The following is a 26,219-nucleotide window of genomic DNA, read 5'->3' on the forward strand; positions in this document are numbered from 1 at the left end:
ACAGCAGCTGATTGTCCGTGATTAAGCCACGCAGGTGAAACATGCGTCGGTCCCCAGGGTGCCCCACAACTGCACAGTGTGGGACACCCCCTACACCCAAGTTGTATTTGGACACATTTATTTCCTTTCCTTGTGCCTGAGTAAAGGATTGCCCCTCTGACTTTGAAGAGGAATAGGCATGTCAGCAATTACAGACATGCTGCTTTGATCTGCTGTTTATATTTGGTATAGACTAGCCACTTATTGAAGGGCTGGGCAGCATGAGATAATTTTTGTTAACACAGACACTTTTCTACTCTTAATCACGGACAATCAGCTGCTGTTTATATGTTACTCCATATGTTTCATTGCAGATAAAATGTATTTAGAGCCTGTGTTCATGCCTGCCGCTATAGCAAACCATTAAATATGCAAATTGAGCTTTTTCACTTCTATCACTGACAAGTAAATTCTGATTATCAATAGCTATGAGTAAATTTCCTTGTTGGATTTAATAACTACATATGTGTGGACTTATTTTCACATTATGAATGTTGTCCAATTTTAATGTTTATCACTGCCATGATGGATATGTCTTCCTGGAATTGACTTTCCAATGTGGATGCACCTTATAATTGTTGCTGCTTGCACTTTATATTATTATTTGCTGCTATAATTTATTATCAACTAATAATGTTTACCTCAGTACAAACTATAAAAGAATAGGATGTCATATGGGTATCAATAACGGCATTTCTGATCATGGAACAACATGTACCAATATAGAACAGCACTCTTTTATGTTAATTTATGCGGTACTTTATTTTGTGGTTCAACTTACCATTACACTCCAATCATTTCCCATCCACAGTCCAGTAGTCCTCTCATTTATTGTCCTATGCTTTAGTGGGCATGACAATAAAAAGTAGAAATCAATGTCTGTAACAGTGAAATGATTATTGACTGTTATTTCGAAGGGTTACTGTGGTACACTGGTCTCTCACTCCCCACCCTAGACACTAGGTAAGAAGGGGAGCAGCAGAATTTAGGGGCTGATTCAGACCCGCTCGCGAGCGCACAGCGCTCGCAAGTGGGTCGATGGTCCCCGACTGCGCATGTGCCACCTCCTGCGTGCACATGCGTGAGACCCGTACTGTGAAGGCAGCTCCGTCGCAATGGGTCTCGCTACAAGAGCAGGAAGTCCACTCGGGCTTGCGAGAGCTGAGACCCCTACCACAGGGTCTCCTCGCAAGCCCGATGGTCGCGATAATTGCGACCATCGCCAGGCCGCTCGCAAAAGCTGTGGGTTGTCACCCACAGCTTAGCGAGCAGCCTGGAGGCCGAAAAAAATAAAGTAAATCCCCGCCCTGATTCAGAGCGAGCACTCGCAAACAGCGAGCGGCTCTGAATCAGGCCCTTAGTGCTGTACAGGTCTCTAATACCCTGGCTTTCATCCTTCTTTACTATATGGTAATACATGGTGCAACTGTAGCCAGCACTGGTGTCAGGTGTGTTTTTTTATTTTTCCTTTTTACCCTGAAATGTTTTTTCTGTAGTTTATTGTTGTTTGAGACTGCTCGGTTCTGATCAAAAGGGTGAAGTTGAGTAATAAAAAAGGAAATAAAAATAGTGAGGAATTTTAGATATATAGGGGAATATTTACTAAAGTGCAGGTTCTTATGCGGCCCATCCACTAGAAGACAGACAAAAGACTGCATGATCACGACATTGTAATCGTGCAGTCGTTTGTCAGTCTGTGATGAGCCTGCACTGAACGAACAGTCGTTCAGTGTAGGCACAATCAATCATCTGCAATCATGCTGAACCTGACGTTACCGTCAGGTTGTCCAGCCTGTTTGCCTGATGATAGATGTCTAAACGACCAGCGGGACATTTGCAAACGTTTGAACGATAACGATATCGTTATCGTTAAATCGCTCAATTTAATCTTCTAGTGGATGGGCACCTTTAGAAGTGGAGATGTTGCTCACAACAACTAATCAGATTCTACTTAACATGTGTCTAGCACCTTAGATAATAGCTAGAATCTGATTGGTTGCTATGGGCAACATCTCCACTTCTAAAAACCTGCACTTTAGTAAATATACCCCATAGTGTGCATTATATGAAATTTATTTTAAAAAGCGAGTGTTATTTACATATAATGACATTTTCACAGTGAGTTATGCGATCACATTTGAAGAAAAGCATTGTTCTATAGCACCACCTAGCGTGCAAACTGTGTGTTGCTCTACTATGTCAACTATATGCAATTCCTTTTAAGTCGGGTACACACTATATGATCGTCTTATGTCTTTATGATATAATGTATTAAACCTTCTGAAGAGTGGAGAATTAGACAAGTGGAGAAGCTTGCTATAGCAACCAATCAGTAGCCAGCTAGCATTTTTCAAGTACATTCTATAAAATATAAGGTAGAAGCTGATTGGTAACATCTCCACTTTTTTTTTATACGGTGTGATACACATACCTCCCAACTGTCCCAGCATCCTGTTTTTCTGGGACTGTCCTGCTGTCCCCCCGCAGGCCACAGTGTCCCGCGGTGGGGGGGGGGGGGGGAGTTGGGGAGTGCACATCTGCTCTCATGTGTACGGGCTGCCCAGCATCTCGGAGACTGCTGTGCACTCCCCCAAAGTGACGAAAACGGGGGAAGCCGTAAGGCTCCGCCCCATTTCCTGTTTACTCCAGCCCCTTTCCCCTAAGCCACGCCCCCTTTTTGGGCGCACACGCGACCAGTCCCTCCTTGAGGTGATGAAATGTTGGGAGGTATGGATACAGCTCCACCAAGTTATAAATGAACACAATACAAATTGACCATATTCCCAGCCTTACACTTTGCTGTAGCTATTTTTTAATCCAATGTTTCATAAGTTGTTATTTAACCTTATTTGTTTCCCCCATTCTTAGATCCAGTTTATCTGCTAAAAGCATATTAAACTTGGTAGCATAATGCCCGTAAGCGAGAGGTGAGTCATATTGTAACTTGAGATATGCATTGTATGTGGTCATTGATTATAGAAGCATGCATACAACTTGTACAAATCAATATATAACTTTATTTCTGATTAATTAAAACTAATAAAATATGTATGCCTCCGCTGCTTTTAAGCAGTAGTTACATTTCACACTAGGGTATTTCCAATACGGAGTTGTGCTGCTGTTTTCGGGGTTATAATGGTGTTTGTCATTGACTTTGGCCCTCATTCAGAGCCGTACGCTCTGAGCAGAGCGCACGCTCTGAGCAGAGCGCACGCTCTGAATGAGGGCCGGCCTCCATGAAGGCTATACGAGCGTGCATTTTGATGGCCACGATGGTCGAGACCATCGCGACCATCGAAATTGCGAGCCGGAGCCTGCGGTTGAGGTTTTCAACCGCAAGCTCCGGAGTGATTTTGGCTCTATCAGAGCCAAAATCACTCCCACTGACATCACTAGTGATGTCAGTGGGCCGGCTTCTGACGGGAGGCGTTCCCGTGGGAACGCCCCCGTCAGGGAGGCACGCCTACCAAAGGGGGCGTGCTGTCAATCAACATCGACAGCACGCCCCCTTTGATCAGACACAACGAGCGAAGGACTTTCCTTCGCTCGTCGCGTCTGGCGCATGCGCACGACGGAGCTCCCTCCGTCGTGCGCATGCTCAGTCCATAACATCGACCCACTTGCGAGCGGACAGCCGCTCGCGAGTGGGTCTGAATCAGGCCCTTTGTTTATAATATCATTGATAAATTCAAGTTGTAAAAGTGCACCTTATTCTATAGTACATACATGTCCAAATTCCAATAGCTTGTGATCTACTTTTATGTGTCAATACTGTAATACTTATACTGTACTAACCATGTTCTGCCACAGCTTCACAACACTATTCCTTTTTATAAACAAAAGTGTATTCAGCTGTTCAGGGAACCCTTTCAGTTTTTCATCAGTTTTTTTCACTGCACCCCTAGGTGGGGTCCAACCTCAACTAGGTCCCATTATAATTTACATCTCCATGTGCCCCTTGTATGCCATCAGACTCTTCCACGAGCTTTATATGACTTAGAGGCCCTCATGCACGTACACATCTTTATATACTCTTATATGACTTTACTTTTATATGCCATAATATACCCCTCATCCCTTTATATGACGCAGATCCCTCTCAGTCATGCCCCTCTATGCCAGCCTCAGAGTCCCAGGTCATGCCCCTTTATATATGTCAGCCATGGCCATAACTAGGAGTGTGCGAGTAGTGCCGCCGCACAAAGCATAGGGTTCTGTGGGCAGCGCTGTCACTACCCCACTGTCCTTGCATCTGGCTAGCTAGGTACCTGGAACGACACCCTGCATCCAGAATCGCTGCTGTGGTGCCACCCGTGGACGCTCCAGACTTGGGCACCACAGCCTATACAGCCTCCTGAAGCATCCGGAGGATGCTAAGGGCACTGATGTTCTTTTGGGTGGTGATGACCCCACTCCCCTCAGCACGATTTCATGTGACTGGCACACGACGCCATAACTTACGGCGCTGATGGCAGCCTCAGAGCCCCTCATAATATGCCTGCTTCAGAACTCCCTGTCATGCCTCTTTTATATGCCAGCTACAGAGACCTCTGTCATGCCCTATATATGCCAGATTCAGAGTTTCTCATGCCATTATATGTCATGCACCCTTATATATGTCAGCCACAGGGTCACTCATGCCCTTATATGCCAGCCTCAGAGCCCCCCTTCAGGCTTACTTACCATCAATGGTCACCACCATGTTCCACCCAAAGGCTCCGTTTGACTCTGCAGGGAGGGCACAAGGCCCAGGCCCCAGTCACTTCCATAGCTGGAAGAATTACTCAGAGGAAGCTGCCGTGGGCGGGCTGGAGCAATAGAGAGGTCCTGCCATTGCCACACCTACTGTGATGTCACGAGCGCTGCTACCCACTCCGTGATTCATAGACACTACTGGTCTGGGATCAGGTAACTTCTGGACCATGGACTGTCTGGAGGATTCTGTCCTGCGTTCGACCAGTCAATTGCAATCACCTCATTGTACATGTCCTGCTGTACAATTTCTATCCAAGATAATAAATCCACTGGAATATGGACAGTTGTAAATCCATCATCTGTTAAAAAGAGTTACCACTTTGGGCATAGTCGCTAAGCTAAATGGTAGCTGAAATGTTAAACAAAAAGTTAAATCTGGCAAATTTTATAATGTTTCTGTTTATTTAATCAAAAGTTATCACCATGTCTGTATTTCTTAGCAAGAGTAGGGAATAAATTTACTAAAGTGAGAGTTTTTAGAAGTGAGTTTTAAAAGTGATGTTTCCTATAGCAACCAATCAGATTCTACTTAACATTTAACTAGCACCTTCTAGAAGATAATATCTAGAATCTGATTGGTTGCTATGGGCAACATCACTTTTGAAACTCACTTCTAAAAACTCTCACTTTAGTAAATTTACCTCTAGGTATGGTAAAATCACATCGTTGTCCAAACACTCCAATAGAACAGTTGTTACATTTTCATGAAAAAATATGCCACTCATTTTAAATAAATGACTTGGAGGTCTATGTACTAAAAGTGACAGTTAGGAATTGATTGGTTGGTACTTCTCCATCCACTTTATCTCTCTCCAAGGCTTAGTATTTAGACCACTTAGTACCCTTGTTTTGCGCAACAAGGAGAATCATATAAATGTGTGGTGTACTTTCAAAATACATAAATAAATCAAACCTTCAAAAGTTTAGCCTGAAAATAATAAGATTGTGGGGGGAAGTATCAATCCTTGGAGAGAGATAAAGTATAGAGAGAGATAAATTACCAACCAATCAGCTTCTAACTGCCATTTTATAGGCTGTGTTTGAAATATGACAGAAGCTGATATGTCTTCCAGGTAATAACAGTGATATTGCACAGTTGTACATTGTAGGTCACATCGGGAGTGCGGTTCGGCTGCCACACTCTTGGGAAAGTAGATCAGCCTTCCAAGTGCAGTGGGTGGTTCACAGGGCCGGCCCTAGGGTTGTTCGACCAGTGCAGTCAAACAGGGGCGCCACCCATAGAGGGCGCATTCCTCCGCAACATTCCAATTTCAGCAGGACAGTAATCTCCCATTGTTCCACCCGTGGGCCGAAGCGCCCCACAGGTGGTCAAATCGGGAGGTTGGGGACCGCCACAGCTGTGCGGCGGTGCCGGACCCCTGGAGTGTGAATGGATGCTGAGCGCATGCGAGCGGCATCCATTCACTGACGGGAGAGGGCTGGGGGAAGCCCAGCCAGTGGCGGAGGGCTGGGCTTTACCCCCAGCCTGACGTTATTTAGAGGCGTACCATGCGGGCACGCCTCAAAATCACATCACTTAGAAGGCGTGGCCTATGAAAATTAGGCCACGCCCCCAATTCCGGCCGCGAATGCAGGGCGCAGCATACCTGGCCGGCACAGGGTGCTCAGACCCCTGGATCCAGCCCTGGTGGTTCATCAGCTTGGTGATACGTTTTATAGTGAATTGGGTGATCACGGCCCTGCCCCTGCTGATCTATGGCACACTTTCCACCGCACGAGGGACCCTAAAAAGTTAGCAAGTATGCCACCTAGTGAACTATTCCCATATAAATGAATATGCTTGCATTCTTCCATATTCTGATCATTTGAATAAACCTGTTGTGGTAATTTGCAATGCAAATGTCTGGTTGTCATGGTTGAGTGCAGATCAGCACCTTTAAGCACTGTTAGTAAATAGCCCTCTGTATCTATCTCACACTGCACACTTTGACCATATCAATTTAAAGTTGCTTTTTTTTCACGTCAGAACCCAAAGCAAGGAGCGGTTTGCATGCTGGCTCCTCCGACAGATCAACAATAAGAGTTTTGATGGCGTTTGCTGGTTAGGTGAAGGTCGTACAATATTCCGCTTGCCCTGGAAGCACTTTAACATGAAGAATGTGAATGAAAAGGATTACGGAATTTTCAAGGCAGGTGGCAAATTTAGGGTGGTTCTAGCTTCAGCCCCTTAATAATGCATAGTTCCGTAACAAAGGTATAGTACATTGGAGTCGATGCAGAGTTTTACCAATGTGCTCCATAGTAATCTGGTCAATATGCTTTTTTTTAGAATGACATTGTTGCCTTAGGGACTGATTCAGAGATTTACATTGAATTGATATTCACGCAAATCTCAGATTTTGTAAAAAATTTTAGATCTGTGCAGGACAACACTTTGCATGTGCAAATCTGCAGGGGTGTATCTAGGGGTCCGTGCGCCCTTGGCAAAGTAAGGGACTGGCGCACTGGCGCCCCCCTTCCTTGCTACTGCTACTGAAAAGGACTGACTCTGGCAGGGACTGATTACAGAAAATAGGGTTTATATGGGAAAGATTTCTGGACTGCACAACCTGACTATATATATGATGGGAGGTGCTACCTGATGAGACTAATTGCAGGCACAGAAACAGACAAATCTCAGGTGCACAACTCCAAATTATTAATAATATATATAAATGTTTCCCTAGTATGTGTCACGACCAGGGGTGACAGGCTGCTGAGATCGCGGTGCTTACCGCTCCGGGCGCTGTGGCATGGTGTTTCCAGCAGAGGTGCAGGTTCCTGGAGAATAGCGCTGGGTGCTGTGAGTCTCCGCAGACCAAGGGCTTCCATCTGGAGGCAGGTGAGAGGGGCTGAGACTAGCAGAGCTTCCATGCTGTGACCACTGGGTGCGGCCATCTTGGATTTGGGTCACATGTCTTTTCTGGCCAATCAGGTTCAGTCTGGGCTGGGGAGGCTAGCAACCAATCCTGCACTACCTGAGGGTACTAAAGGGCTGTCCAGAGGCTCTTTACTTGCCAGTGCAACGTCTATCACAGCGTATGCTGTGAGCTAGTTCTCTGTGCTCCTTTGCTCATTTAAAGTGTCAGTACCAGTGTGTTTCTGCAGACTCCCCTCTCAGCCTTGGTGCAGTTTGCTCCTGTTACTACCTGTCTCCTGATCCCATCTACCTGCTATACCCAGCCTACCCCGGGTCTCTAAGTTCCGCCAGTGTCTCGCAGCCTGGTTCTGATCCCGTCGCGTGCCACTGCTTCATGAGTCATACTCCCCTAAGGCCGGCTGCCTTCAAGTACCAGCAAACAAGTCCTCATTCCTCATCCGACTCCACTCCGGGTCCAAGCGCACGCCAAGCCGTGACAGTTTGCACTGGCCAGATGGATTCGGCCAGTGGACAGGATCTGAGGGCCGACTTGCTCCAGGGTATCGCCAGTCGCCTAGAGGGACTAGAGGCGTCTCAGCGCCAAATGGCTCAGTTCCTGCAGGAAATGTCTCTTCATCAGGATACGCTGCAAGCTTCCCTGGTTACTGTTAATTTGCCTGCCGCCACCAACCAGCCAGCAGCTCCAGGTGTCCCTGTTCCACCTGCACCATCTCATTTGCACCTTCCGACTCCCAATAAGTTTGACGGGAACCCCAAGTTGTGCCGAGGGTTTCTCAACCAGTGTGACGTCCACTTCACACTACAGCCTGCGAACTTTCCATCTCCAAAATCCAAAGTGGCATATATAGTGTCTCTACTGACCGGTTCTGCCCTGGACTGGGTTTCGCCTCTCTGGGAGAGGTCCGACCCATTACTAGACAACTACTCTGGATTCCTCACGTCCTTCCGGAGGATTTTCGACGAGCCCGGCAGAACAACCTCCGCGGCGACGGAAATCCTGCGACTTCGCCAAGGGAACCGACCAGTCAGTCAGTATATCATTCAATTTCAAATGCTGGCTTCGGAACTAAAATGGAATGAAGAAGCCCTGACTTCCACCTTTTGAAATGGATTGACAGATCGCATAAAAGATGACCTCGCCACTCGTGATCCGCCGGCTACCCTCAATGAGCTTATCTCCCTTTGCAATAAAGTGGATTTGCGGTACAGAGAACGCCAGAGTGAAAAAACTAGGGGAGATCGCTTTAGGTTCCGGCCGACCACTACTCCAACCCTTCCTCCGTCTGAACCTGCGAGTGACGAACCCATGCAGATTAACCGGGCCCGCCTCACGGTAGAAGAACGGCAAAGACGCCGACGAGAAAATCTATGCATGTACTGTGGGGAGACCGGTCATATGGTTGCAGCCTGCCCACGTCGTCCGGGAAACTCCCGATCCTAATCTGTGCCGGAGACACCAGATTAGGAGTGATGTCTCCGTCTCCGTCAAAAAATGAATCTACCCTCTCCATTACCTTTGAGATCTCCACTGGTTCTAAAACTGTTCTTTCTCTCCTCGATTCAGGGGCCGCTGAAAATTTTATCACCGCTGAACTTGTCCAGAGGCTCCGGCTTCCTGTCTCCTCTCTCGACCACACCATCACTCTATCTGCTGTAGATGGCACTCAGATTACCAACGGAATCGTCTCTCAACGTACCCTTCCTATGCCAGTTCGTATCGGAGCTCTCCACACTGAAACTATCCGATTCCTAGTAATTCCCAAAGCCTCCCATGAGGTCATCCTTGGATACCCCTGGTTACGCAAGCACTCCCCCAATATTGACTGGGGCACCATGCAGATCTTGTCCTGGGGAGAGACTTGTCAAGTATCCTGCCTTCCTCAAATCAAACCCATCAAAGGTAGTTACATTGCAACCACTACTCCAATTCCCTACCAGTATCGCTCCTTCTCCGATGTCTTCTGTAAGACCAGAGCCAATATTCTGCCTCCTCATCGGGAGTGGGACTGTCCTATTGAGTTGATTCCTGGCAAAACTCCTCCGCGAGGTCGTACTTACCCACTCTCCCTACCCGAGACTGAAGCCATGTCAGCATACATCCAGGAGAACCTGCAAAAGGGGTTCATTCGACCATCCTCCTCACCGGCAGGGGCAGGATTCTTTTTGTGTCTAAGAAGGATGGAGGCCTGCGTCCTTGCATCGATTACAGGGGCTTAAACGATATAACCATCAAAAATCGCTACCCGATACCCCTCATTACTGAACTTTTCGATCGAGTAAAAGGTGCTACTATTTTTACCAAGCTGGATTTAAGAGGGGCCTACAATCTCATTAGGATACGAGCCGGGGACGAATGGAAAACAGCATTCAATACTCGAGACGGGCATTTTGAATACCTGGTAATGCCTTTTGGTCTCTGTAACGCTCCTGCTGTGTTCCAAAACTTTGTGAATGAGATCTTTCGGGACTTATTATATATCTCTGTGGTAGTATACCTCGACGATATTCTGATATTCTCCTCCAACATTGTCAGACATCGATCCCAAGTCAAGGAGGTGTTAACTCGCCTACGAAGGAACCACATGTACTGCAAAGCTGAAAAATGCGTATTTGAAGTTCCCTCAGTTCCCTTTTTAGGTTACATCGTTTCAGGTGCCGGCCTTGAAATGGATCCCCAGAAAGTTCAGGCAATATTGGATTGGTCTCGTCCGAATTCTTTGAAGGCAGTACAAAGATTTTTGGGCTTCGCAAATTATTATCGAAGGTTTATTAAAGGATTTTCCACTCTCATGGCACCCATTTCCGCTCTAACTTGCAAGGGGGCAAATCCATCCCGATGGCCTCCAGAGGCTGAAACTGCCTTTCAACTCTTAAAGCAAGCCTTCATTTCCGCCCCCGTGCTGAGACAACCCAACATTAACTACCCATTCTTTCTTGAGGTAGACGCCTCTTCTGAAGCGGTAGGGGCAGTACTATCCCAGAAACTCGAGGATAGCAAGTTTCATCCCTGTGGCTTCTTCTCAAAGAAATTTTCCCAAGCAGAAAAGAATTATCCCATTGGAGAGCAGGAATTATTGGCTGTGAAACTAGCTTTTGAAGAGTGGCGTTGTCTTCTTGAGGGCGCGATGTATCCCATCACCGTTTATACAGATCATCGGAATCTCCTATACCTAAAAAATATTCAGTGCCAGAGTTCCCGCCTGGCTCGATGGTCCAATATTTTTTTCTCGTTTCAATTTTACTTTAACTTTTCGCCCAGGCTCACTAAATCAAAATCAGATGCCCTCTCTCGATCACTCTCCTCCGACGCATCTTCCGAAAGTCATAAGGAAACTCCAGTTCTAGACTCCAGAGTATTCACTACCACTTGCATTCAACCTCCTCCCGGGAAGACATTTGTGGCCTCAGATATGCGCAAGCAGCTTTTGAAGTGGGCCCATACCTCTCGTTTTGCCGGATACCCGGGCATACGCAAGACCTTGGAATTCCTGCAACGATCATACTGGTGGCCTGCTATGAAGTCGGAAATTGAAGCTTTTATCGCCTCCTGTCCACAGTGTGCTCAACATAAAACATCCAGACAGGTTCCTGCCGGCACACTCCTACCTCTGTCAGTACCAACCCATCCTTGGACACACCTTTCCATGGACTTTGTAACGGATCTACCTGTTTCTAATGGGTTTACCACCATCTGGGTAGTAGTGGATCGTTTCTCCAAAATGGTTCATTTCGTTCCCCTCAAGAAGTTGCCGTCTGCTCCAGAGTTGGCTCAGTTATTCGTCGACAACATCTTCCGTCTCCATGGACTTCCAACTGAGATTGTTTCTGATAGAGGGGTACAGTTCATAGCCAGATTTTGGAGAGCTATATGTTCTATCTTTCAAATCAAACTGAATTTTTCAACAGCTTACCATCCTCAGTCTAACGGGTCTACAGAGAGGGTCAATCAAGACCTTGAGACTTTCTTAAGAATTCACATGTCTTCATCACAAGACAACTGGGCAGACACCTTACCCTGGGCCGAATTTGCCCATAACAGCTCCTGTCACTCATCTACGGGGCAAACCCCATTCTTTGTAGTTTTTGGACTGTATCCCAGAGTACCAGAGTTTCAAGAATTGCCAGTCTTCGATGTACCAGCAGTGACCTCCACCCTACAGAAATTGTCTCAGATTTGGACTCAGGTCCATTCCTCCTTACAAAAAGCCTCTCTTCGATATAAATTAACAGCGGACAAAAAAAGGAGAGCGGTGCCCAACCTAAAAACAGGTGACTTAGTATGGCTATCCACTCGGAATCTTCGCCTTAAAGTGCCGTCTATGAAATTTGCTCCTCGTTTCATCGGTCCTTTTCCCATCGTTCAAGTGATCAATCCAGTAGCCTATAAATTAAAACTTCCGTCCTACCTCAAAATACCAAATTCCTTTCATATTTCCCTGCTGAAACCTCTCATCCTGAATCGCTTTCGCAAGACTCTGCCACGCTCCCCCAAAGTCTTGACTGAGCGGGGTGTAGAGTTCGAGATCAAACAGGTCCTGGACTCTTGTTTTTGTTATGGGCAACTCCAATATCTACTGGATTGGAAAGGTTACGGTCCCGTAGAACGTTGCTGGGTGAAAGCTGAGGATGTCTACGCTCCTCGCCTAGTGCTTAAATTTCACTCTGAGAATCCTGGTAAACCCAAGAGGTGTCCAGAGGCCACTCCTAAAGGAGGGGGTACTGTCACGACCAGGGGTGACAGGCTGCTGAGATCGCGGTGCTTTACCGCTCCGGGCGCTGTGGCATGGTGTTTCCAGCAGAGGTGCAGGTTCCTGGAGAATAGCACTGGGTGCTGTGAGTCTCCGCAGACCAAGGGCTTCCATCTGGAGGCAGGTGAGAGGGGCTGAGACTAGCAGAGCTTCCATGCTGTGACCACTGGGCGCGGCCATCTTGGATTTGGGTCACATGTCTTTTCTGGCCAATCAGGTTCAGTCTGGGCTGGGGAGGCTAGCAACCAATCCTGCACTACCTGAGGGTACTAAAGGGCTGTCCAGAGGCTCTTTAGTTGCCAGTGCAACGTCTATCACTGCGTATGCTGTGAGCTAGTTCTCTGTGCTCCTTTGCTCATTTAAAGTGTCAGTACCAGTGTGTTTCTGCAGACTCCCCTCTCAGCCTTGGTGCAGTTTGCTCCTGTTACTACCTGTCTCCTGATCCCATCTACCTGCTATACCCAGCCTACCCCGGGTCTCTAAGTTCCGCCAGTGTCTCGCAGCCTGGTTCTGATCCCGTCGCGTGCCACTGCTTCATGAGTCATACTCCCCTAAGGCCGGCTGCCTTCAAGTACCAGCAAACAAGTCCTCATTCCTCATCCGACTCCACTCTGGGTCCAAGCGCACGCCAAGCCGTGACAGTATGTTAGGGACCTACCCGAAAGAGGTTACCTGGATATGGTGGGTAGGCCCATAACCTTGGCCATGATTATGCTAAAAACCTCTATTGATTGCAAAATTTTATTGCATTTATATATATTATTAATAATTTGGAGTTGTGCATCTGAGAGTTGTCTGTTTCTGTGCCAGAAAATAGGGTTTGACAGGAGTGACATCAAATGAAATATACTGTGTCTCTCCATTTCCGGGTCCTAACCTCTCTCCGGTTCCAGGCCAGTTACTTACATTACTCAGCATCTTTCGGATGCTGCCCTCCTGGCCATGGCAGCGATCCGGGCTCCTGTCCTCATTACTGCTTGGCAGTGCAGCACGTGTGATGTCGTGACATCACGCGCGCTGTGCCATGGTACACCGGCCAGTGGTACAGGGCTCTATGGAGATCAAACAGCAACTGCTCGTGGCAGCTGGCCCTGCATCAGTGTGAGACAGCCCAGGGGCAGCCGCAAGGGTCCAGCCCAGTGGGAACTCTCCTGAGTTCCCGGTGGCCCAGTGCAGCTTGACAGATAGAACTGGCATGGCACTGCCGGGAGTGGCGACCCCCTCTCGGCCGGTGCCCCTGGCGAGTGCCATCCTGGCCAATAGGAAGATACGCCCCTGCAAATCTGGTCCTGCAACCACGGTCGCAGCTCCCCGTTAACTGCAGCATGATTGACATGCTGCTGGCATTCGGTGACAGCGATGGGGAGGGTTCCATAAAATATGGGCGTGTCGAAGCCAATGGCTGCATCGGACACAGTTTCACTGGACCCAGCAGCATAGATTTGTAGGACATCCTAAGTAACATGGTTACTCAGATGTCCGATGGCCCGGCGATGTTCAGACTGTTGATCCAATACTGCGTCTTCAGACACAGGAGTGGATCAGAGAAGAGAGCAATGGGCGTCTTAAGGTGCGTACACACGTAGCGATTTTAAAGAACGATTTGAACTATATCGTTACCGCTATCGTTCAAATCGTTCATTTAAAAGGACCCTACCAACTTATGATCGACCAGCGATGCGCAGCCACGTATGGACGATAGCGATATCTTCCATCGGCTGTGCATGCCGGTCAACTTGCTCGATATCGAGCAAGTTACTATAGGGACCCGCGATCGTTAATCGTGGGTCGCTATAGTAGCCGGTAAGCATGTGGTGTGCTGGGTGATCAATATCAATCACCCAGCACACCTGGGAGGGTGCATGATGATCAGCCAGCGATATCGTATAGCTGGCTGATCGCTACGTGTGTACACACCTTTACGCCTACTGCTGCTTTTGCATATTTTGGCACAGACGCTGATAAGTAGCAACGTCAAAAAACTACAACCTACTGTACACAACATAATGAAGGGGCAGTTATAAACTTTAGCAATCAGTTTTTAAAATGCCATGGAAAACACAGCATCTGGTTGCTATGGGTTTCAGCAATATGTTCTACTGTACAGTATATCTCCTGCTGTATTCATTATATATTGAACCATTTATTTATCTTCTCCTAGGCTTGGGCTATTCATAGTGGAAAGTATAATCCACAATGCGTGGACCCCCCTACTTGGAAGACCAACTTCCGATGTGCCTTAAATGGTGTTGTATACAGGGACATTAAAATGTTCTCAGAAGTTGAAGACCATTCAAGTGACCAACATGATCCGCACAAGAAGTACAGGTTCAATGGTGTCCACAATGATTTCCAAGCATCAAGTCCGACAGCTGCTGCTAACTCTGTATATCTCACTAATCCTGCAGGTATGGGTCTACTCGATAAACCTGTTAAAGAGGATTTTTATCAAAATGTGTCTTTTAATTTATGTTTTTGATAAGGGAACTTTCACCTACAATCATCTTCTGCAAATCCCTTAAGAACAATATGCAAATAAATTGCTTCTAAAACAGAAAAGATTTCTATATATTGAGCCTAAAGAGTGTATTGTCTCAGTGAGGCTGTCTCTATATCTCATATCACTTGCTGATTAGGACAACCCATTCTGCACTGAGGAGTCTATGCAAGGCTGAAACAGGCTGTTATATACTGTGTGTGGATGTTCTCTAGCAGCACAAGCCTGTGGATGTGGCATGTTCTCTAAAACAACATGAGTGCGATACCTATTCCAAAGGCTTTTATGTAAATGGCATTACCCATTCACCTAACTTATTCTGGATGTGTAGAGGATGACAGTAATGTAGCCAAATATCTGGTTGCTGTCAGTGACATCACCTATTTCCTGTGCATTAGTTTTCATAAATATATATTTCTTTCTCAGGAGCGATCAATTCTGGTTAGTAAAATGGTCACTAAGATAATACGAATTAAGATAATAACCACTAAATTAGGATCAAAAGTCCCAAAAAGTCCAACCTGACTACAGGTTCCAAGCACTAACCAGATCCTCATTGAAAGGGAACCTTTCCTTTTGTAACTCTGCTTCAATAGTAAATACAGCGGCAAAGCTGATGGGTCCGGAAAGCACTCATAGGATAAAGATCAGGTTCCTTACTACATAGACATGTCCACTAGTGTTGCACATCAAATTGCAGATCGTAGTCACATTTCTCCAAACCACATGAATGTAATGAATCCTATACATCCAACGTCTAAGGAGCTTCTGCCTCAAATCTGCTTATGAATTCCTTGTATATATTCCTGATTTGTTTCATCTCTAAGGCCCGTATTTAATTGCCGGCAAAAATTGCCGGACTTTTCACATGCCGGAGATTTTGGCGTCATCGCTAGTTTTGCCTCCAGAAAAGTATCGCGCTCGTCACCGCGATTTGCCCTATTCAGTTGCAAAGGAAGCAAGAACGCGTCCCTGCAAAACTCAAATCGGCGAAAAGTCCTGTCAGATTTGGGAAAATAAACCTGACACCCCCCCAAAAGATGCACTGACATGGGGGATCACTATGGATACCCCCGAATAGCCCTGCAGAAGGTATTAGGGGTGCTTAAATGCTCTCAATTGGTGCTATTTATCGTCTTTGCACAAGTGGTGAAGAATAGCATTTAGCAGTTTATATATTAACGACCTTTACACCCACATAAGCAGCCAAGTGTTAGTTGCCCTAGTGGGGAGTAAGAGATAAATGAAAATACAGTAGGGAGAAGCACAAGAGGGTAGAGGGCCCTGCTCGAAAGAGCTTACAGTCTAAAATTTGATTCAAACATCTGGACTCAAGCATTAATATCCTAACAACTTGGACTGTAATGGCGGAGTTTGGGAACTGCTGGTCTAAGCATTACCACTTACTAATGAGTCAGCAAACTACACTTACAATTAATTTTCTTGTTACCTAACAGAGCAAAATCTTCGGTATGAGATAGAAGAGGATGAAGACTACACACTGCGCATCAGCCCCGCTTGTGTAGGTGTTGGCCCATTTGTTCACAATCAAGAATCGGTGAGTTCTACCCAACTTGATAATTTAGGGTCTACTCTTTTTCTAAAGAGGGTTTTTAGTAATGGTTATTACTAAAGTTTGTTCTTAAATTAAAAAAAATCTAAAAATCATTTAGCTTTATTTCAGCATCCATAAGCACAAAAAAAATTAAAAAAAATTCTCTTATACTCAGTGGAAGTCTTTATATTGATGCATTAGAAATGTATTTTGTCGGCACTTTCAATGCACTGCCTGTAGACCCAAGCTAAAATATATGTACACTCTATAAGCCTGCATTTTGTCACTGTGCAGCAGATGGAATTAAGATGATCTCCTATCTCTAATTTTCTTTTTTTAGACATTTTTTTATTATTATTTTTTTTTTTGTTTGCATTTGCATAAGCGGTTACAGGTATGGAAATACAGCATTATACATATAATATGAGCAGTATTGTTTATTATATTATAATATTATAATTATTATTATATTATATTATTATATCAGGATCAGTTTCCAGGTTTATCTCTTTTCCGAATGTATCATTAAGTGATTAGTGTATTGTTTAGGTTTTGTCTAAAGCTGGGTCCACACCCATCTGATCACAGTTTTATCTGTCACATGCTTTCTGTCCCAAAGTATTGCTCACTATAGAACTCCTGACAGCAAATAAGGAGTCTGTTATGTTTCCATTGACAAATATATGACATATCCTTTGTAACTACATTGGGCTATGTGTGTATTGGGCTTTTAATGTGTCCAACTTCTGTTCACATGGAGCCAATAAAATCTATAAAATGACTTGAACAGTACAGATTTCTGCCATCAGGTGTTAAAGTGTCAGGACATTTTGTAGTATTAAAAATCCATGTGACACAAGTACATTATTAATGGACTTAAGTCTGTATAATCTAATGTATAGGTGAAGTTTGTGAGGAGGTATAATTACCTTTCTATCTAAACCGCCTCTGTGCGGAAATATATTATCTGTCTTCCATTTTGATTAGAGCGACACTATTGATTTTTAATTGCATTATTTTTTGGATTTATAGTCCTAGACAAATTACATGACCTGTATCTAACACATTTCTGTAGTATCAATTACACCTGCACCTCTTAGGGATAGAACTACTGACCAGCATGTTTTCAAAGCTGCCAATCATCAGCGTTTATAACAGATAGATTTAAAACGGTAACAGAAATAAAGGCTAAGCAAGCCTTATTTAGCATTCATTTCTCTTGCTCTTTTAAATCTATCGGTCAAAGCTGCCGATGATTGAAAGCCTCCCAAGTTAGTAAATATGTTGTGTTTTTGTGTATTCCGCAAGCAAATATGTTGTGTTTTTGTGTATTCCGCAAGAAAACTTAAATTTTTCTTTTTAACTGATGGTAACACTGTAAGTTAGATATAATCTTATGGATATTCTTTACTAAACCAAAACTCTTCGGTTTTAGGAGGCAGTTGCAGAGCTATTGAAGAACATTTTACTGGATCCGTCTGAGAGTGGTACGTTAGACATCACCTTTTGTAACACTTTAGTTTGGAGTAGTATAATTGGAAGGGAGCAAAGATGAACGGCTATGGCTATGGCACAGTCATGTGAGCAGGATTGCTTTACATTCAAATAATAATGTTGCACATTCCTGCTTATTCTAGCAGCATTCTGCAGTCTTATGGCATGCTGTGTTCTGTATAATGAATAGTTCAGAAAATAAGTGTAAATATTCACTTACACACACACGCAGAGAAGGTATCCAGGGACCCTCCTGATACCACACCACCAGCTTATGTCCCAAGATCATATTTCTAATGTAAGGTTATACAGGTTGAGTCTCCCATATCCAAAATGCTTGGGACCAAGGGTATTTTGGATATCGGAATATTCCGTATTTTGGAATAATTGTATACCATATTGAAATGTCTTAGGAATAGGGCCCAAATCTAAACACAGAATGCATTTATGATTCATATACACCATATACACACAGCCTGCAGGTAATTTTATACAATATTTTCAATAATTTTATGGCTCAAAAAAAGTTTGTGTACATACATGAAATTCATTTATGTTTCATATGCTCCGTATGCACAAAGCCTATAGGTCATTTTATACTTTATTTTTAATAATTTTGTGCCTTCATAAAGTTTGTGTACATTGAACCATCAAAAATCAAAAGTTTCACTATCTCAGTCATGCTAAAAATATTCCGTATTTCGGAATATTCCGTATTTCAGAATATTTGGATATGGGAGACTCAACCTGCATTGTGATAATATACATTTTTGATGGTATAATGTTATTTGTGATATAATTTTATCTGTTTCCCAATTTATATTTTATGGTTTTTGAAATGACCTATATAATACTTCGCCATATTGAACATATTGAATATTACTAATGTATGTGCAGGTCAGGAGGATTACCCCTCCAGACAGAATTGAGTTAATGTGATAGGTTGCCAGAGGCATTGGCAAAACTATTGACACTATCCTTAACCCCTATATATTTATGTGTGTCCTGTATTGTGGCTCGTAACAGTCTTTGATTTTAAATTAAGTAGCATACTATATGGGGTGTCGTATTAAGCCTTGGAGATGGATAAAGTGGGGGAGGGATAAAATAAACCATATGACCCTAGAGGGGGTGGGGGGGGGGGGTAAAATAATAATAATAAAAAACTTAAACTGGTCACAGTGTAGGAGGAGGAGGGAGAATGCAAAAAATGTGTATTTTTACAGGGGGAGTATTTTATGGAGTATTTTATGAAATTGTTTTTTTTTTACTATTAAGGGAGTGGGGGTAATGTTATTAGGATTTATGACCACCACATTGTGCATTGCCAATGGGGGGGGGAAGTTATTTTATAATGGGGGGCCTATGGAGATAGCGGGTGCAAAACACTCCCTAGGAATATTTAAAAAAATACTTTACAATATTATTATTATTATTATTATCTAAACAATTTTGAAGAAAACAAATTGTCAGTGAAATGGTTTAGAGTGCCCCCACAAATGAGTATGCTTTCTTTCTCTGTGTGTCTGTTCTTATACTTCACACAAGCCTTGATCACATTCTTTCTATACTGGAAAAATCCATCTGCGCTATTTTACTTAAGAAGCTTCATATCTTCACAGGTATACAGCAGGTCTTACAACTCTCTCAGGATGAGTATACACAGGATGCCCCTTTTGTGGATCACGTCTTTACAAGGCCCACAAATGAACAATGCCCAAACTCAGGATTGGAGAAACCATGTGTCATTAATGGCTATGAACAAGGCGTCCCTGAGGAAGGAGCCTTCCATATTCCAGTGTTACATGAGCAACGTGAGCAAATACAGAGAGGGTCAATGACAGTGAGGGTGGGGTGATATTGAATTAGCTTCCCTGGTCCTTGATCTTGGTTGGTGCCAATGAGTAGTACAATTTTATGTAATTTCAAAAAGAGACAAAAGGGGCTGATGCTTAGTATGAATGTATTTGCGTTCAAATTCACACACGTAAAATGCATTTGCTAAATATACATCTACTAGTTGGTTTGGATAAAACATTTTTTAAATAAAAATCACTCAGTTACTACAGGTAGAATGCTCCTCATGTAAAGCATTAAAAATAAAATAGCTAAAATACACTCACAGAAACATAAAGTATATGCAGAGCCTTGCAAGCAAAGCACCTGTCAGCTTCAGCGATGAATCCAAACTCAGCCAATCAGAAGTGGTTGGCTGGTGCCTGCACCCATCGTCATCATACATGAACATGTATTTGCCACTGCCCACAGGCACCCGCGATTGCTGCTGCTACCGACAAATGTATATGTGCCTATCTGCAATTAGAAAGAATATGGTACACTAACAACTGACACCAATAATGCAATCTTTTTACAGATTCACAATATCAAGGGTGTAACACATATGCCAATGCATACCAGCAGAATGCGTCAGCTGTTGAACAGGTCTCTCAACAATTGAGTGCACTCTCACAAGTGCAGTCAGCGCTACCAGTTCATAATGGCTTTGGGACACCAGTGCAGGAGATCCAAGCCTGCCAACTTAATGGATTCTATCAACAAAGTGAGTAACAGCAAAAATGTTAATGGTTATTAAAATTATACCTGCTGCCCTGAATCTTTTTGACTGCATGATAGTAGCCCATTTTTTCGGTTTATCGCACTGTTTTTACTCCTGCAATGAATGTGAATGTGGATGATGTAGTTAATTGATGTAAAAAAATGCATTTAGTTTAGTGGGAAATAATGCAGACTTATCACACCTGGAAAGGAGTCAGGTTGGTGGTGTGTGTAAGTAGTTAGTGCTTTACACTTTACAGACTCCATATGTAACTTGGGAAAAGCAACAACTGAAATATTTAAAAATATGTCTATATTATGTGTGTGTGTTGTAGCCTTTGTTTAGTCAGTTGATGATTGTGCGACTCTTGAGTGTACTGACAACACATTTCTGAAGGAAAATCAATAAAAAATACTATTTATTATTTATTACCAGTTATTTATATTCACATACTCCACAGAGTTTTATAAAGAATATTTCATCATTCATCAGTCTCTGCACCGGTGGAGCTTACAATCTATATTCCCTTCCACATGCTCACACGCATACACACTAGGGTTAATTTTTGTGAGGAGCCAATTTCCTACCAATATATTTCTGGAGTGTGGGAGGAAACCAGAATATACAATCTCCACACAGGGCCAATGTGGGAATCGAAACCTCAGTGCTGTGAGTCAGTAATGCTAACCATTACCCCATCCGTGCTGCTCTACTAGTCAACATCAGTGTGTACTTGCACCATTCCTGTACTTTGTGCTAATGATACACCTGAAAATAGGCAAATGTAGTCCAACCCTGCAGAGCCGGTAGTTCTGTCAAAATGCCCTCACTGAACTTTGCTACCTCTCGCAATTGCTACTTTGCTCACTTACGCCTCTTCATTTGTGAGATATGATTTAAAATTAAATATCTACTGTGCCACTCTGCACTGCCCGTGCTTGTATACGCTCATTAATGTGGTCTGAAAACACACAAGATACGCTCTGCAAACCTTCACCTCTGCATCAGCCCTCTAATATTCATGTGACACTCACTAGGCTACACAAAGAATTTTCATATTCATGTACTGTCAGTTTAAGCAACAGACAGCAGATTGTGGAGGTTGTGATTGTCATACGGATATCCTCTGTCAGTAAGAGATTAACAATAGTATTTTTTTATTCACATCTCAAAATGGTGCTGTATATAATTTAATAAATAGGATATCTTTTTTTTATTCCACCGCAAAACAGGTTCACAGGATGCCATGTATAATAACCTTCAGAATGGGTGTCCACAGGATGTTGCAGGTATGGACCTTGCACATTCCTATCGCACACCTACTCAGGAATGTGCGATATCATCGCAAGTTTGTCACATCCCACCTGTTATTAATGGGCATGGTCTTACCCCTGCACAAGAAGCCCATGCTAACTTGCTTCATCAACAAAGTGAGTATACATATTCAACTACTTCTTTCCCTTTTTTTAATTTTAAGAGGGTCAGATTAAATTACATATAAACTGCCGTCGGCAGTTCGCTTTGCACGTTTATCAGGCAGTTATGGGAGGCTGCATCTGCTTACAGCCTATGGAGGAATCAGTCTCCCGTGACATAACACACCTGGCCCATGCTGTCTTCAATAGATGTTCTAAATACAATTGATTAAAAACTATACTGTGCACATTTGTATACCAAAGCTTGATATGAAACTTGTGTAAAAATTACGGACCAATATCCGTTTTGATAAGTGATTATAACATTTTCCCTGTTACCGAGTCGGATCTAGTTTGAACAGACTGGCTTTATCCTCCTCAGATAACACTCAGATTATACAAGTTTTGTTCGCCACATTATTCAGGTTGCACACTCACATCTAAAGGCGCCTTAAGGGGCCCATACATGAGCGCCACAATTCCCCGATCACCCGAAGGCGATCCGATCCGCCGATCAGCGGGCAGTGATGCTCGGCGATCCGTCAAGGAATTGTGGGAAATTATGCATGTAAAAATTCCCCGACTCGCCGATCCCGATCATTTTGCCCCAACCTAGGCGTCAGGGGATCGGGGAATTGCTGAACCCAGTCGCAGTTGAAAAGGCCATTGATACAGTGAAATAAGATTGCATTGGTCCTTAACTTGATAAGGCTAATTAATGATTGGTGCCACATATGGTGCTTTTTCCCACCATCTCCCAACCGCAACTATTATTATGGCAGAGTCAGGAACCATATAACTGTCCCCAGCTATCTTATGTAAGGCATTACTCTTAGGGGTATATTTACTAAAGTGAGAGTTTTTAGAAGTGGAGATGTTGCCCATAGCAACCAATCAGTTTCTACTTACCACCTTCTAGAAGATAATAGCTAGAATCTGATTGGTTGCTATAGGCAACATCTCCACTTCTAAAAACTCTCAATTTAGTAAATTTACTCCTTAGATCTATGCTGACACGCATCTAATGGTACCTGCTAATGCCATAATTTCTAGGTCCTATGCAACCTGGAACTATTTAGCACAGGCTTGCCTACTCTCCCGAGTTGGCCGGGAGCCTCCCGATTTTCAGGTGCCGCGCTCGGGCCCCCCGGAAAGGAAGGCAAGCCTCCCGACATTCCCCAAACCCTCCCGACCTCCCACCAGAATACACTGAAAATCCCCACAGCCGGGGGGCCCGTGACGCGATTCGCGCTGAATCGTGTAATCGTGGCCCCGCCCCCTGCTTCACAGTGCCGAAAATAATGGCATTGTGAAGAGGGGGCGGGGTCACGATGACGTGATCGTGCGGCCCCGCCCCAACTCCGTCCCCAACATGTCACAGATATTCGGACACGCCCCCCCGCTGTTAGCCGACAATCAGCTCCCTCCCGGAAGGAGGGAGCTGATTGTTGGCAAGTATGTATCAGCAGTTGCTGTTAGTCTAACAGTGTTAAGTGACAAATAGGGTGGGCTGTTGGCTTTGCCTACTCCTAAATTTTCTCCTGAGCTAAAGAAAAATAGTGAAAAAGGAAATAAAAATAGCAAACCTCTGATAATTGTTCCGCTCATAAAAGTGTGAACCACCACAAGGTTAATACGTTTGTATCATGGGTGTCTGTCCAATTTTTGCAAACCCAATATAATAACCATAAAGCTTGTATCCATCTATCTTTATAATTATTCTAATAATGTAATTTTCTCCCCTGCTTCAATTATGTAGTTCAGCTGAGTTGGGAAATTGGAAGTTGTGATGTATATAATGGAAAACATGGTCCATGGGGGAGATGTCACAAGATGTTAGTGTACTGGAATAAGATTAATGACAATCTTAAGTGTGTTTTATTTCTGACTCCTTTGTCTTTTTTATTGAATAAATGAGATGTGAATACTACTGCTTTTATACCTAAAGTCCGGGTCTGACGACGAGGTTGGAACAAGGTTCCAAACCGGATCAGACCCGGAATTTAGCCGACACCGACCCAGGATATTCCCGAGTCGGCGCCATTCACACTGGAGTCGGGTCTGCAGTGACCCGGCTTTTCCGGCGTTGAAGTGGATGCTTGGAGATGATGTCGGCAGGCATGCGGCACGATCCAGGTCATCGTGACCCAGATTGCATAGTTTACACAGCAGGGTTTCTTGGGTTATGTCCGTGTAAAACCCTGCAAGTTACCTGGATTGGATTGCCGGGTCGCTCCACCCGGGAATCCAACCCTTTCGCCTTTTACACCAAGGAGCTACCCGGGTTAACCCTACAATAACCCGGGTTTTAGCTCTGGTGTAAAAGGGTATAAATATGCAGGATGTCAGTCACACATCTCCTTTCAGATGCAAAATCCATTGTAATGTAATAGTTCAGACAATATAAAAAAACATTGCAAAAATAATGTAAATTAAACTTCATAAGAAGCTTCTTAGCTTACTTTAGAATTCACTAGTACCTCTCAAACGAGGTGTCCTCTGGTCCTAGTTCTGGGTCTAAAGACTGGATAGTCACAGGTGCCAAGATATTTAATATTGTATGTGCTATTTTTCTATTTTAATGTCTTCTTTTAACATACTTGGGGATACAAATTTGTTCTCTTTCAAATAATTTGGAATTTCAGTGATTGAACGCAAGTTTGTTTAGCTCAGAGAATGAGTGGCTGGAACTATTCAGTTGGCCGCGCTGTAAACCTGCGACTAGAGGAGCACCCTCCTGAGATGCGAGCAGAAATTCAACTTAATTAGTGTCACAATGCTAGTTACAGGTTTACCGCGTGTGCTAACAGCATCGTGTCTGGCACTTAAGCGTAAATGCAGTATACCGCGACTAGCCCCGGGCATTAGTCGTGGTAAACTGCATCTCCTGACTTAATTGCCAGGGGTGATACAGACAATTTAATAGCATCGGGCACTCAAAATCACATTCAATTCCTCCCTATGAGTTAAAATAGAAATAGGCCAATTTTTTTAATGTATTTTACACATCAAAATTGTTTTTATTCCCTGTTACATATTATTACTTGGATACTTAAATTGGATATCTCATGTTTTCTCACAGGGACAATACCGCGGTTAACATCTTGGGAAGTTACTATATTCTACCGGGGAACAGAAGTCCTCAAACAAAGCGTGTCCAATAAATTTGTCATAACCCAAGATGTCGGTGATCACCAGTTGGAATCCACAGACATTGTCAGATTACCTGCCACTGATGTGCTTGTAAATCAGCTGCAGATTGACTACACCAATAAAATTCTAAGAAGTGTTGGAAATGGTCTTTCTCTTGAGGTCAACCCTGTGGACCACAAGCTCTATGCAAAAAGAATGGGCCTTTCACGGGTCTACTGGAGCATGTCAGAAAGAGTGGAGACCAAAGAAACTGCTTCACAGGCAAAGATGCTGACCAGAGATGTTCAGACAGAGATATTTGACTTTAAACAGTTTTGGGAAGGTAGGGTGAAAGTAAGATCAGTCTATTACTTTGTGTGACCGCTATGCTAATTGAGAGAAGAATCTATTCATAAATGTGAAAATGATAAATTGATATTTTAAACTGACTTGTGATTATGGGTTTGACAGAAAGTTAATATCTCAAAATGGGTCTAGTATTGCTGTTTCTACTGACCGTTAAGAAAATAGAAGCACTTTATATATTAACCAGATTTTTTTTTTTTCAATAATCAGATAAAGGTCTATTAATAAAATTCACAAATATATATGAAATTATATGCAAAACTTTCATGTAATATTTGATCGCAATGTGACAGTATTTATTTATTTTTTTACTATACATTGCAAACGTCCTCTTTTAGAAGAAAACAGACGATATCTGAGAATAATAACTTGCACTCATACAGTATATTTCAGACTCTATTAAGAAGTATTTCATACATCCTTGGTTTGCATAAAAGTAAATGAACAGTCTGTACTTTTTATGCATTTATAATTATTTAACACAATCTGGTTTTCATTTGATGCATCTAATGGCACCTTACTGATCTTACTGATCAAGGATTTCTTTTGTTGCTAGGTAAAATCAAGCACGTAGTGAGGAACTCTGACTCCTACTCACCAATGCGTTTCGTATTAGCTGCTTGCTTAGGCCCAGATTTATCAACAAGTGATATTCTTGTTATCACTTGTCACAAATCTTACATGGTGCTCCAGCCAATCAGCTCCTAACTGTCATGTGTTTGAAAAATGACAGTTAAGAGTTGATTGATTGGAGCACCTTTTAAGATTCATAACAAGTGA

The 26,219-nt window shown here is 43.6% G+C and overlaps 1 protein-coding gene across 1 annotated transcript in view; it reads left to right on the top strand.

Annotated features, from left to right (window-relative positions):
* IRF7 (interferon regulatory factor 7) overlaps window positions 1-26,219 on the top strand; it is a 62,044-nt gene that overhangs the window by 11,803 nt on the left and 24,022 nt on the right. Inside the window, exons 2-10 of the mRNA XM_088471055.1 lie at window positions 2,908-2,966; window positions 6,782-6,944; window positions 14,585-14,831; window positions 16,378-16,478; window positions 17,911-17,962; window positions 19,592-19,783; window positions 20,344-20,529; window positions 21,759-21,956; window positions 25,024-25,416. Of these exons, the coding sequence (XP_088327181.1) occupies window positions 2,950-2,966; window positions 6,782-6,944; window positions 14,585-14,831; window positions 16,378-16,478; window positions 17,911-17,962; window positions 19,592-19,783; window positions 20,344-20,529; window positions 21,759-21,956; window positions 25,024-25,416 (1,549 nt within the window). The 5' untranslated portion in view covers window positions 2,908-2,949. The remainder of the gene's footprint in view (window positions 1-2,907; window positions 2,967-6,781; window positions 6,945-14,584; window positions 14,832-16,377; window positions 16,479-17,910; window positions 17,963-19,591; window positions 19,784-20,343; window positions 20,530-21,758; window positions 21,957-25,023; window positions 25,417-26,219) is intronic.

Source organism: Taudactylus pleione, unplaced genomic scaffold, assembly GCF_031769625.1.
Source record: "Taudactylus pleione unplaced genomic scaffold, aTauple2 ptg000109l, whole genome shotgun sequence".
Classification (NCBI taxonomy): domain Eukaryota; kingdom Metazoa; phylum Chordata; class Amphibia; order Anura; family Myobatrachidae; genus Taudactylus; species Taudactylus pleione.